At 47.3% G+C, this 14,873-nt stretch overlaps 1 protein-coding gene across 1 annotated transcript in view; it reads right to left on the bottom strand.

Annotated features, from left to right (window-relative positions):
• Positions 1-959: 959 nt before the first annotated feature.
• Positions 960-14,873, bottom strand: part of bor (ATPase family AAA domain containing bor) — a 54,163-nt gene continuing 40,249 nt past the window's right edge. The window contains exons 10-14 of the mRNA XM_075684245.1: positions 9,099-9,150; positions 8,913-8,983; positions 7,884-8,051; positions 5,223-5,331; positions 960-1,527 (exon numbers count right to left, since the gene is read on the bottom strand). Coding sequence (XP_075540360.1) covers positions 1,321-1,527; positions 5,223-5,331; positions 7,884-8,051; positions 8,913-8,983; positions 9,099-9,150 — 607 coding nt within the window. The 3' untranslated portion in view covers positions 960-1,320. The remainder of the gene's footprint in view (positions 1,528-5,222; positions 5,332-7,883; positions 8,052-8,912; positions 8,984-9,098; positions 9,151-14,873) is intronic.

Genomic DNA, 14,873 nt, shown 5'->3' with positions numbered 1-14,873 from the left:
AAGAAGGATAATAAAATTGGCATATAAATGAGAGGAAGGAATAGCTGCGAAACACAAAACCTGCTGTTGGTGCTCCTTCCGTGCCATTATCAAGGTAATGTGCTGTCTCCTCAGGTTTGCGACAGGCAATGCAGTTGCTTTCAATCAGCCTATTTTAGGGCACTGCTTCATGATGTGGGTAGGAGCGCAGTCACACGGTATTCTTCATACTTCATGAGGTTGTTTTAGCCACTCAGAAAAAATTGTACGCAATTAGTATGTTGCCAAAAACATTGCAGTTAGATACCAATTGGGGGTTCCTACAAATGTCCCATTGACACTTTGATAATTAGGACAGTGCTTCTCTAGTTAGATAATGCATCGCAATTGCCAGAATAATCTCACTAACAAAAAAATTACTGGCGGCTGGAGTAATGCTACTGCTCTATTTTTAACTCTTGGTGCACGATAGTTGAAGCACCCTGTACAATTCACTCAGTAACCGAAATGAGGCCAAGCCGGATTCACTCGAAATCAGAATCAACAGCAGTCGTGTGCAGCAGTGCTTACACCCGGACTCGCAGAAAAAGAAAAGAGAGAGAGGGAAGGAGAGAGCGAAAGAGAGAGAGAGAGAAAGAGAGAGTCTGCAGTTTCACTGGAAAGGCGAAGCAGTATTAGTGACAGCGAAGTATATGACAATTACACGAAGGAATATTACACCGCCGAGAGACGCCAGATTCTTGGTGGTGGGAGAGCACTTAGGCTGTGAAACTGCACTGTCTCCGACTAAAGGTCTTGTAAATTGTCATATTCTTGGACAGGTGACATATGTATGTGTGTGTGTGTGTATACACACACACGAGGTTTGGAAAGCTGGTCCCCCCCCTCAGAAAAATGAAAACTTTCTGCCTATGGTTTGGTGCAATATCTCAGATTTCGAATCTTGCGTACAATAAAGTAAACACCCAGGTATTCAATGCTCAAGTGGACATTATTCTTTTTTATTCTGTAAATTCATTGAAAGAAAAACTTTACTCATAATTCGCATGTTGAAAATAAGTACTACTACTGCGCGTCGGCTAGATCGACAATAACACCAGACAATATAATACAGAGCACAGCTCAAGTTTGTTTCACTGTGAGGCCCATATAAACACCTCAAGAATACAATGATCTTTACATGAAAATTAATGATTTCATGGCCATGGGAGGTGTGTTATGCCTACAAATATAAACTGACCTCATCAATAAGCTTGCATTCCTATTTTTCTATCGCAATGCTACAGTCTATACAAGCCTTCAACAACTGCCTATTAACATTATATACAGGGAATGGCAATGCTAAGATGACGGTGCGGTGCTTGGAGGCAATGCAGGATGACTAGCGTAGGGTGTAGTGGATGTGCTAAATCCCCCTGGTGTCCGTTTGCGGTGCTCTTCCTCCGTCTGCCAGGCCACTTTCTGTCTGTTCTGCTTCACAGCGTCGTGAACCCGGTCCATAATCATAGCTTCGGTTAGGACACCGTCATCCGAGGCATACGCTGCCGCCTGTTGGGAAAATAAAACACTCTCAGTGAAATTCAAATTTAAAAAAAAAAAAAGAAGACAGGGTGCAAGCGTGATACCCATAGGAACACATATATACTTTTAAAACTAAGCTCTTCAGTGTTGCAAAGTGAGCATACTTTCTGTTTTGGGTATTGTCGCCTTAGTTGAAAAGAAAATATTACTTCACCGTCTTGTGTAATCGTTGCACCCCAATATTTGGGGCTAGATATTTAATCGAGTATGTTTCGCAAGTTAATCTCTTTGAAGGCAGCCCTTCCATCCTGCACCCCCGTTTCACAAATGCGCACATCGATGGCCATGGTCACATGCCATAAACTGCAATATTGTCGCAGTATTGTTGTGCTGCTGGATACAAATGTATTAGGCTATTTTTCGTTCTGTTGCTCTTGCACTCGAATTAGACGCCCCGACTTAAATTGCTGGCACTCACAAACACTTGTATTCCATTGCTCCTTTGCTTGTCACATTGCACTTTTTCCCAGTGTAGTGTGAGAGTCCCATACCATTTTTTGCAGAACACAACTTCACGTCACAGACAGTGCCTGCCGCTGTGTGCCACCCAGAGAATGTAATATAGTACTAGTATCCCTGTATGCGAGTAGTACTACATACAAGGACACTAGTGTACACTGTAATTAGACTTTCTGGCTTCATGCTATTACTTGTTCAATGAGATGCCTTCTTTGTCCCTCACCGCCTGAAACATATGTGGGTACTATCAACCGTAACATTCCATGAAAGCCTCTGTAGTAGTTATTCACTATGCAACCTCATACGAGGGTCATTTGATAAGTATGGTAAAAATACAAGAGTTGACGCTACAATTCTGTTTTCTTTTAGGTGGCGTGTGATAAGCACCCTTCATATGATGGTAGAACTTGTTTACACTAGTACCAACAGTTACTGTATTTAAACGATTGTAAGTCGAGCTATTTTTTTAAATTTGAAAATTTGAAGTGTAGGGGGAGGGGGTCGACTTACAATCGAAACCAAAACATGGCACCGCCAAAAATGCGTGACCAACAAGATATCAGGGAAGCTAAAAGTAGTTACAATTTTGTTTGCTCTATGGCCCTACCTGTAGCTTTTTGCTATCCCACACGTTTGTTCACTTTTCAGAAGGGTTTTTCAAATTTTTATTAGGGTTTTACAGTGCACACAACACTCATTGGGGGAGGGGGAGGGGTTGTCAATAGTCGATGGAAGTGCCGCTGCTCTATTCATGGCAGCACTCTCAGAACGGTGGTGCTTGCGGGGAGTATCGATAGTTCATGGAAGAGCAGACAGCGCTCATGTGTTTCTCTTTACCTGTAGCTCTTAGTCTGATGTGCTCAACTTCACTGCCGGCTACGTGCTACTTCCATGCTTCCTCGGCCATCATGAGTGCTCCAGGCCCACTAAATATTCGGCATTCGTTCACAGCAGTGCTCAAGAGGGCTGCCATCCTTTATGCCAAAGAAACAAATCACTATGCAGCGGGCAGCAAGTTCGATGTTTCTGAATGGGTGGTGCGAGAGTGGCGATTGCAGCGAAGCAAAATTTTCACCTGTGACGGCAAGCGAAGAATTTCTCACAGGTCGAAGTTGGAATGCTTTCCGGAGCTGTAGGCCAAGTTTTGCAGCGTACGTCACTGAAATGTGTGATTGGTCTCTGCCAGTGAAGTGCAACATGTTCATGAAATAAGCCCGGATCTTCGCCTTTTAAGGACCTGCTCTGCCATGAATATGTGTGGCTGGCGGTAGAAGACAGCGAACTTACGCCAACCTGACCTGTCAAAAGTGTCTCCCTGACGGGTGCATGTGGTTGGGTGCATTCGGCGTGGGCTGCTGTTCCACAATATGTCATAGTGCGGTCGTTCGCTAAATGTGGAATTTTGCTGGACGACGACGCGCTGTGGGACCTTGGTAGCGATGACGATGGCAGCACTAGTGAGGACGATAGCACAAGTGAAGATGAGTAGTCCAGTGACCATGCCAGCTACTGATAAATTTTCGTTATGGAATGCGCCCTCGGGTATGCTCTTTTTCTTTTTTCCCTGTCACACGCAATATGGCGGGGTCGACTTACATTCGAGTCGACTTACAATCTTGTATATATGGTAGTATGCTTCTGACAGCCATTGTCACTGAGCTGTGTGGTGATTTCTGCCAAAATGGAAAAAGGTGAATTTCGAGCAGTGACCAAACATTTTTATTTAAAACACTGGATGGCTGCCCAAATTAAAGCCGACTTGAGCGAAGTTCATGGAGACTCTGCAACATCACTGAAGACCATTTACCACTGGATAAATGAATTCAAATATGGCCGAACTTCGACGCAAGATGAAGCACGTCCAGGGTGTCCAGTGGAGATCCCCATGCCAGAAATGGTATAGAAAATTCATGGAATTTTCACGGAAGACTGCTGAGTGAAGGTATGTGAGATAGCTGAAATTGTAGGTGTCTTGGCAGAGAGAGTTCACAATATTCTTCATGAGAAATTGCAGATGAAGAAGGTCTGTGCACGACTGCTGACGACTGAACAAAGGTGCATGAGGGCAGACATCTCAAAGCAGTGTTTATCGGTGCTTGATCGCAATCCGCAGGACTTTTGGCGTCGATTTGCAACAGTTGACGACACGTGGATACATAATTACACTCCAGAGTCTAAACAGCAGTCAAAACAATGGACTGAGCCTGATGAAGATGCTCCAAACAAGGCAAAGACTGTTTGTGCAGCCAGAAAAATGATCACGACCGTCTTTTGGGATTCACAAGGAATGATCTTTGTAGACGACTTACAAAATAGCAGAACGATAACAGGACCATATTGACCATAACAGGACCATATAAGAATTGTGCACTATATGACCTGGGCTAGCACGGAAAAAACTCATCTTTCATCAAGACAATGGTCTGCCCCGAAAATCGCTTGTTGCAATATCCAAATTGCACGAGTTAGGCTTCGAGGTTGTGCCTCATCCACCCTAGTCTCTGGATTTGGCCCCATAGGACTTCTTCCTCTTTCCATACCTGAAAAATTGGCTGGTAGGAAAGAAATTTTCTTCAAATGAAGAGGTTATCTCAGTGGTAAATCACTACTTCAATGACCTCAAGCCATTCTTCTTTTCTGAGGGGATAAAAAAACTGGAGCACCGCTGGAAGAAGTGTGTGGAGCTGGAAGGGAACTATGTTGAACAATAAAATATTGTTTTCTGCAAACATGCTTTTTACTACACTTATCAAACGACCATCATACATCATAGCAAGATGTACAAGCCCCTTTCAGAATGTAATGAGCAATACCTTTTCATGAATTCTTCCAAAAATGTAAGGATGCCATTTTATACCGCAGAGTTTTGTTTATTTCTTCTCAGGGCACCTTGTCTGCATGAAGCACATTTTCTTAAGGCTATGCATGAGCAGAATAGTACGCCAGGAGGCATTGTACTTGCATCATCCTCATACTTTATTCAATGCCAATTGTCTTTCTGCTATGTTATATGATAAAGCTATAGACCACTACAGAAGGCTTCAAGTTCAATAGTTTGCACCTGGTATCCTTAATGCAGCCTTTTATTCTTTCTTCACACTCATTAAAAAGTATGTGGAGCAAAAAATTACACTGTGGCAATGCCTGCATTTTCATCATTGTAATTTTCATCACAGCAGTGTATGCATGACTAAGCAACTCACCTGCCAAGTGACTCCCAGTTTGGCAATCTCGCGGCCCGACAGTCCTTCTGTAATCCGAGCTATATCTGAGCAGATTTTGGTGTAGTCAAACTGTGCAACCTTTAGCCTCCTGTAAAAACATACAGGCACATAAAAGCCACATAAATATTTTCAAGATTTCATCATAAACAGAACAGATATTTGTTTCCGTGATGGAAAACAGAAGTGCAGTATTTTTTCTGCCTTCCTGGATGGATATGTATGCTGTGTTATTAATTCTCGTGAGCTGTTTATCTTTTGAAAAGAGGACAGGTTCCTTTCTTGCTTTGTGCTTTCATTTTTCTATAAGAGAGTTCTAGATTAGGGGGACGCAAGGCCTTGAGGCCCCCTAATCAAAAACTCTCGAATAGCAATATTAAATAGAACAAAGCGGAAGCCTAAACAACAAATTAATCAAATCTGCCAAATGCAGCTACCTATAACTACACCTAGCAACAGTCATTTTGGAAAGGGAAGGGAAAGTTGCAGATGCAGAACCACATCATACGTATCGCACGACAGTCTCTAATTAGGCAAACTTAAGTTATGGCATTTGGCATTCCAATATGGACAGCAGTTATGAATGATGCCGTCGTGGAGGGCTACGGATTAATTTGTACCTGAAGTATGGCACACAAGTGTTTTTAAAATTTAATTTCTTTTGGGATGCAGCTGCGGCTGCCAGGAATTTAACCAGTGACCAAATGCTACAGCCACTAAGCCACTGCGGCAGATGCACCACAATCCTGCTTGGTTTCATACTGCCTTCAGTTTCCACCTCAATGCCTACAATGCCAAGACATTGAAAAGAAAACATATTAACAAGACACTTTAGAGCAGCTCCACCTATTCTACATCGTTAAAAGAAAAAAAGGAATGAAAGGAAAAGAAAAGATGATTTTTTTATGTCATCTGTAACTGATTGTACTTGCAGCAACACTACACAAACTCAACACAGAACTGGGTAAGACATGCCTGTGAAGTAAGCATGCAGTTTAGCGTTTGTCAGGGAGGACTCAATATGAGTTCTCTCTGGCACAATGAAAGGTAACCTTATCGTACGTGCTGGTCAAGTAGAGTGCATCCAAATTAATTGGCATGGGTAAGTAATAATTTATTCCCTTGAAACGGCGATGCCCCTGGGTGGCGTAATGCCAAATAATCCTACCACAACACCCTTCGGGAATTTTATGCTTGCCTGCAGCAAATTTCTGGAGTGTAAACTTACGCCAACCGACAAACTGACACAAGTGACTATGACACTTTCTCAAAAAATACTGCAAACAAGGACTGCACCAAGCTACTGCATTTTTCATCTGACAGCACACAAACCTACTGCATGTGATTTTGTGAATTGTGCGTAATTATTAAACAATGCATAGTGCTAAATGCATAAGCGTTTAATTGTTCATTAGTGTGCAGCCGCAGATGCGCGAAGGCAAGCTTTCTGCATTTTTTTCTTCTCTACCCCGTACGGCCGGCGCCACCACTTCTGCAGATGTGCAGAGACAAGCGCCATCTGGTCCTGGTGCAAGGAACCCAGCGGCGCGTGTACTCCACTGTGACTGGTTGGCCTATTCGGCAAGGGAACAGCCAGGCTGCCGCCAGCGTTACGAAACCCAGTGAGATTCGCAAAGAAAAGCTTTGCTTTCAATATGCAGTTATGACAATTATTCAGTCTTCATGGCTTCCATATTATACTTGCTACCATAAATAAAACAAGATACAGCATAACTTCCTTTATATTTGACTGTTCTGAAAATAGATAAAAGATAATTGTAAAAGAAAAGGACAATCCTAACATTCAAATATTTTGTTCCTGCTGTGGTTGCATAGCAAGGCATCACCTCTCTATCTATGAGCGCTCGACATTGCAACACAATGTTAAAAGGAGACCATAGAACCAAGATTAAGAACAGCAAGAACCAACACTTACAAAGAATATTTTGTGGCCTGCTAGCCCTGCTAAATGACTGTAACAGGGCGGTAAGCTGGGCCAGTTCGTGCATGCTAGCAAAATGTGTTTACAGCTGGTTTTTCTTTTTGCTAAATGATTGTTATCTGCACAATGAAAATAAATAAGGCAAAGTATGCAATAACTATAAGCAGCAGAGCTCTTCCAATGGTTCAGTGTTCTTGCTGTTCCTTCCTGTTTTTCAGCAATAAAATAGTCTGCTTATAATGTAACGTAATTCACTGGAGCTGTGAATTTTTGCACCATAACCAAAGTGTGTTCTTTCCAAAGGCTGTGCGTGTGCAAAACATGTAGAATGAGCAGCCGCATGTGCCTGGGGATGAAGTATACAACCAGGATCAGCAAGTGGTCCAGAGGCGCTGCTGCTGCTGGTAAATGGTGCTAACACAGCGACTGTGAAAAGGCATCATAATAATGGGTTCCAGTTAATTTGGACAACTCAAGAGTTCTTTAAAATACTATGAATGCACAGTACTAGATGAGCATCTTAGCATCCCACCTCGATCTCGATCAAAAAGTGGCTGCTAGATCTGGGAATCAAACTCACAACCTTGTGCCCAGCAGGAGAATGCCGCTAAGCCACCATGGCAAGTCGTTCGTTGTGAAGGGCATAGTGCATAGTCCATTTAAATGGCACTACTGTGGCATGTGGATGTGGTGACACTCACCTCTTGCCCTCAGTGGCTGGCTGGAGGACAAACTTGTCAAAGTAGAGTCGCACCATACGCTCCCGTTCTTCTAGGCCGGGGAGACGGAACTCCACCATCTCGTCCACTCGGTCGCTCACGGCCCAGTCAAACTGCTCAGGTGTGTTGCTGGCCAGGACTAGCATAAACCTGTGCAACACCAGCACATTTGAGACACCTATGAGTCACCAACGCTACAATATTTAGCAAAAAAAAAAACCGAAATGATATTCCATATTTTCGGGATTCTAAGCACTCCCCCCCCCCCCCCCCGATTCTAAGCAGCCCCCCTCTATATTCGCGAAAAAATTGGGAAAAAGTTTTCATGCAAATCTAATCACTCCCCTATTTGTTAGGAAGAGCGCGTAGCCAAGGCCGCCAAGTGCACTTGCTCTTTCTGTCATCGAGCCAGAGCCGTTGGAGTGCCGAGATGGCATGGCGTCCGCGGCGCGAGTACGCCGTACAGCCGGACTGTACGGCTGTACGGTGAAAGCTGCAGAAAGTGTCCCCATCAACCATCACAATGTGGATTTTGAACATTTGGAAGTGGGTCCAAGTGGACGTTGTGGTCAAATCGTTTAAGAAGTGCTCGATCACAAACCACTTCGACGGAACGGAAGACGACCTGCTGTGGGATACCGAGAGGGGCGGTTCAAGCGGTGCGACGAACTTGAGTGGCAATTATAGTAACTGAGCATCCGACACAAGCGGTGGGTTCACTGTCTGCACCGATTTTTCTTTTGCATGTTTGCAAAGTAAAATGTTATTTCTCGCACCCGTCTCGTCGTGATGTCATGCGAAAAGAGGTAGGGGGGTAATTCTAGATTTTTCGAACCTAAGCACCCCCCTCTCACTTTGGGCATCGCGATCGTGAAAAAAAGGGGGTGCTTAGGATCGAGTAAATACGGAAGGTGGAGTGAGAAATTCTTTACAGATGCTTCAAGTTCTTGGAGCATCTCTTTTTTACCTATTACATTGGTCAAATCTTTACAGAGGAATGCTGCTACTCACTTGTTTGACTGCTCTCCGGTTCGATACAGGAAAGCATTAAGAGTGGCCCGAAGATCTTCACTGATCATTTCCTGTACAAAAGATAGAAGAAACAATAAAGGGCATGAAAACAAACGCTAAAAACTATAAAATGGGCCTCAAGGGCATGCAAAGAGACCAGTTTGGAAAGCTGCTATGGACACTCACTGAGCTGCGTTTCCTGAGGAATGCATCAGCTTCATCAACAAATAGCAGTACTCTAGGGAAAACAAAAATGATGAAAAGGTTAATAACAAACAGAAAACACTAGCTCCAACACGATCTGGCCTGTCTAAATTTTTAACCATGTAGGAAATTGTTCAAACAGAAACAGATGAAATTCTACAACAGTCAACGCAAGTGGAAACTGGTTTTGGACGTTAAATATCAGCTGCTGTCTTAGTGAGAAAGCACAGAGATGACACATGGAAATTGAAGAAGTGAGTAAACAAGAATTTTGAACTTCATTTCTCTAATCAAAATACTATGAGGGACATGACTACTATTCATGAACCATAACACAGCCTTCCAAAGCAATGAAGTACTTTTTTTTTTTTTTAGTACCAAGCCTCTTCTTCTCAGTGGTGCTTAATTGATTTTATAAGCCAGGTCCTCAACATAGTGACACGTGTACTTGTCTTTATCGGGCGACACGTTTTGCCGCCTAACAAATGTTATCGCACAGCGCGGGACGCGCCTGCATGTATCCGAAGTTTCTGGAAAGTTATCGATGCTTCTATCCGCTGTCTGTTGTCGCCGAACCTTGTGTTATCTGATTTCATCTCTTGACACGAATGGTGTAGAACTTTGTAGAAGGCATGCAGGTCCCAACGATTAGTCTGGAACATTCGATGACTGCTGTATAAAAGCCGACGCGCTTGACCTACTGATCAGATTTTCGCCGATCGCCGACCGTGTTCGCTGCTATCGTTGTGCTATAAGTGTAGCCTGTTTTGTGGGCACAGGTTGGCCCAATAAAAGTTAGTTTTGTCGTTCACAGTATTGCTACTGTGTTATTCAACGTCACCACCACGTGACATCTGGTGGAGGTTATGTTCATGTACCGGACGCCCCCGACAAGCCGTAATTCAAGCCCGGACCGCAAAGCCAACACCAGCGCCGTCCCGGAACATCGAGCAAGCCGCCGTCTTCAACAGCTGCCCCCGGAGCACGGACTTCTACCTGAGACCAAGAAGATTGTGTCCAAGGCAACTCCAATGGCAGCCCCAGCGTCCCCCATCGTGCTGCAGCAGCCCAGGGAACCACCGACGTTCCGCGGTTCCACATTTGAGGACCCGGAAAGCTGGCTGGAAAAGTACGAGAGGGTCGCTACGTTTAACAGCTGGGCAAGCGACGACAAGCTGCGACATGTTTATTTCGCATTGGAGGACGCCGCCAGGACGTGGTTCGAGAATCGAGCAGCCACCTTGACGACGTGGGACCTGTTCCGAAGCGGCTTTTTGGAAACATTTACAAGCGTCGTGCGAAAAAAGCGAGCCCAAGCTCTACTGGAGACCAGAGCGCAGCTGCCGAATGAGACGATCGCAATCTTCACTGAGGAAATGAACCGTCTGTTCTGCTACGCCGACCCGGAAATGTCCGAGGAGAAGAAAGTCCGCCTGCTGATGCGTGGTGTAAAGGAGGAACTTTTCGGCGCAATGATACGAAGCCCACCGACGACCGTAGAAGAGTTCCTTCGCGAGGCCACCAGCATTGAGAAGACACTCGAAATGCGGAATCGGCAATTCAACCGCTGCACGAGCTTGAGAAACTACGCCGGAGTTCAGTCACTGGCCACCGACGACCTGCGCGAGACCATCAGGGCAGTCGTATGAGAGGAGCTTCAAAGGACCTTCCCTTCATCGCAACCTCAAGTGGCCACAGTCGCCGAAATTGTCAAAGAAGAAGTTCAGCGATCGCTCGGAGTTCCCAAGTTCCAACCACAATCATCGCAGCCCCAGCCAGAAGCGATGACCTACGCCGCCGTCGCCCGCCGTCAAGGTCCCCCTCCACGACCGCACCAGGGCCCTGCAACGCCGCAATTCCATCGACCACCGCCGCCGATGCCAGCACGCCCACTCGTCGCCCAGCGCAGCTACCCGAGAAAGACAGACATTTGGCGAGCCCCCGACCACCGCCCGCTCTGCTATCACTGCGGAGAAGCCGGCCATGTGTATCGCCGATGCCCATATCGCGACTTGGGACTGAGCAGGTTCGCCATCAACGCGCCGCGTCCACAGCCTGGAGAGCGCCCATGTGACATCGCCGACTACCTCGCCGCTACTCAATGGAGCCCTCGACGACCGTCCCGTTCGCCGTCACCAGGCCGCTACCTGTCGCCGCAGCGCCAACTATACACAAGCCCAGCCCGGGGCTGCTCTGCGAGCCCATATCCGGAAAACTAAAAGCAGCAACCAATGGAGGTGCGGTTGCTGTTCGTCGAACTGACGAAGATCCTCCGCCGCCGATGAAGGCGACGAAGAAACCATCTCGACGACCTAATGACAACACGCCGTCGTCCCGACGGGAAGCCAAGACTACACCGACGAAAGACGACTTGACAACGCGACGTTCCAGCTTCAGTTCAACACGACGCAGCCGTGATCCGACGCCAAGACCCAACTGCAACGCCAGAAAAAGAACCACTGACCTCGACGTGCTTCTCGACGGCCACGCAGTTACTGCCTTAGTCGACACAGGGGCCGATTACTCCGTAATGAGTGGACCCATCGCCGCCCAGTTGAAGAAGGTTAAGACTGCATGGGAGGGTCCCCAAATTCGGACCGCTGGAGGACACCTCATTACGCCAACTGGAATCTGCATGGCAAGAATTACCGTTCATGACCGGACTTACCCTGCCATCTTCGTTATCCTCCAACAGTGTTCGCGAGATGTCATTCTCGGCATGGACTTCCTGAACCAACACGGCGCAATCACTGACCTGAAGTCGAAGTCCATAACGCTGTCGGAAGATCGAGCGATACCGCCAGAGAGCTCTAGTAGTCACCATGCCTTAAGTGTGCTCGAAAGTCAAGTCAGCATCCTGCCTCACTCCAGCAATGTCATATCCGTAGGCACCAAAACGCCTGCCGACGTAGAAGGCGTCATTGAGGGTGACCAACGTCTACTGCTAGACCGTGAAATTTGCGTCGCAAGAGGGATCGCTCGACTGCATGGAGGGAAAACTGAAGTGTTGCTGACAAACTTCAGCCAGGAGTTCAAGCACATCAACAAGGGCACGACGATCGCGTACATCGAGGAAATTCTGGAAATCAGTAATGCGTTTGTCCTCTCGGATTCCGCCGCATCTACCCCGACGACCATGGTTCCCGAACCAGACTACGAAATTAATCCAAGTCTCCCCGTGATTAAGCAACAGCAGCTCAAAAGTCTGCTCCAATGATACAAAGGCTGCTTTTCGACGTCATCGAGGATTCGACAAACACCAGTCGCCAAGCGTCGCATAATGACCGAGGAGAGCGCTCGACTACTCCGCCAGAGCCCTTACCGAGTTTCGCCGCAAGAACGTGAAGCTATAAGACAAGAAGTCGACGAAATGCTGCGCGACGACATCATCCAGCCGTCGAAAAGCCCGTGGGCATCCCCTGTTGTCTTGGTGAAGAAAAAAGACGGCACCTTACGTTTCTGCGTCGATTATCGTCCACTGAACAAAATCAGAAAGAAGGATGTATACCCCCTACCACGGATAGACGACGCATTAGATCGGCTCTGCAACGCAAAATACTTCTTGTCAATGGATCTCAAGTCTGGCTACTGGCAAATAGAAGTCGACAAGAGAGATCGCGAAAAGACCGCCTTCATCATGCCAGACGGCCTCTACGAGTTCAAGGTCATGCCATTCGGACTCTGCTCGGCGCCTGCAACATTCCAGCGCGTCATGGACACGGTGTTAGCAGGATTGAAGTGGCAGACCTGTCTTGTTTACTTGGATGATGTCGTCGTCTTCGCCGAAAATTTCGACGATCACCTTCGGCGGCTTGCGACAGTACTAGAGGCCATCAAGTCATCAGGGCTCACTCTGAAGCCAGAAAAGTGCCGCTTCGCTTACGATGAGCTTCTGTTCCTAGGCCACGTCATCAGCAAGTCTGGAGTTCGCCCTGACCCGCAGAAGACAGCTGCCATTGCAAAGTTCCCGCAGCCCATCGACAAGAAGGTAGTGCGTAGATTTCTTGGCATGTGTGCCTACTACAGGCGATTTGTCAAGGACTTTTCACGTATCGCTGAGCCGCTGACACAGCTAACTAAATGTGACGTCGAATTCAAGTGGGAAACGCCGCAGGCCGACGCATTTCAAGAACTAAAATGACGCATGCAGTTGCCGCCCGTACTTGCGCTCTTCGACGAGCACGCTGATACCGAAATCCACACTGACGCCAGTAGCCTAGGCCTCGGTGTCGTGCTAGTCCAGAGAAAAGATGGTCATGAACACGTGATAGCTAACGCTAGCCGGTCGTTGTCAAAAGCGGAAAGCAATTATTCTACAACCGAAAAGGAATGCCTCGCCATCGTTTGGGCTACAGCAAAATTTCGCCCGTACCTATATGGCAGGCCGTTCAAAGTCGTCAGCGACCATCACGCTTTGTGTTGGCTAGCGAATTTAAAGGATCCATCAGGATGGCTGGCGCGGTGCAGCCTAAGACTGCAAGAATACGATATCACTGTAACCTATAAGTCCGGACGAAAACACTCTGATGCCGATTGCCTATCACGTGCCCCCATTGACTCGCCGCCGCTAGATGACGAAGATGACGACGCCTTCCTCGGCATATTAAGCGCAGAAGACTTCGCTGAACCGCAGCGAGCGGACCCGGAGTTGAAAAACCTCATCGAGTATTTGGAAGGGCACACCGACGTTGTCCCTAGTGCATTTAAGCGAGGATTATCTTCGTTCTCACTTCAAAACAACCTACTCGTAAAGAAGAACTTCTCAGCAGTGCGCGCCAACTACCTTCTTGTTGTCCCGTCAGGACTGCGTCCAGAAGTATTGCACGCCCTACACGACGATCCAACCGCTGGGCACCTTGGATTCTCCCGGACGCTGTCGAGGATACAGGAAAGGTATTATTGGCCGCGCCTGAACGCCGACGTCACCCGTTATGTCAGAACATGCCGAGACTGTCAGCGACGTAAGACACCACCGACAAGACCAGCCGGATTACTAGAGCCAATCGAGCCTCCTTGCCGACCATTCTAGCAGATCGGGATGGACTTGTTGGGACCCTTTCCGACGTCAACAACCAGAAATAAGTGGATCATCGTGGCAACCGACTACCTCACCCGCTTCGCTGAAACTAAAGCACTGCCGAAAGGTAGCGCAGCCGAAGTGGCGAAATTCTTTGTCGAAAACATCCTGCTGCGACATGGCGCCCCAGAAGTCCTCATCACCGACAGAGGAACGGCCTTTACAGCGGAGCTCACCCAGGCCATTTTGCAATACAGTCAGACAAGGCACAGGAGGACAACTGCCTACCACCCACAGACGAATCGTCTTACGGAGCGGCTGAATAAGACCCTCGCCGACATGCTAGCAATGTACGTCGACGTCGAACACAAGACCTGGGATGCCGTCCTGCCGTACGTAACATTAGCTTACAACACGGCGGCGCAAGAAACAACACAGATCACGCCGCTAAAGTTGGTTTACGGCAGGAACCCGACGACGACGCTCGACGCCATGCTGCCGCACGTAACTGACGAAGAGAATCTTGACGTCGCTACCTATCTCCAGCGCGCCGAAGAAGCCCGACAGCTGACACTACAACCTCCGACGACGCTTCGTCGAGTACCAGCCCGGCGACCGTGTTTGAGTATGGACCCCGATACGCCGACGAGGACTGAGTGAGAAACTATTGCAACGCTATTTCGGACCCTACAAGGTCATCCGACGTATTGGCGCACTGGACTATGAGGTCGTGCCAGACG

This window comes from Dermacentor variabilis, chromosome 3, assembly GCF_050947875.1.
Source record: "Dermacentor variabilis isolate Ectoservices chromosome 3, ASM5094787v1, whole genome shotgun sequence".
NCBI classification, from domain to species: Eukaryota; Metazoa; Arthropoda; class Arachnida; order Ixodida; family Ixodidae; genus Dermacentor; species Dermacentor variabilis.
The sequence above is the reverse complement of the archived record's forward strand: the minus strand, read 5'-3'. Positions and strand labels throughout refer to the sequence as shown.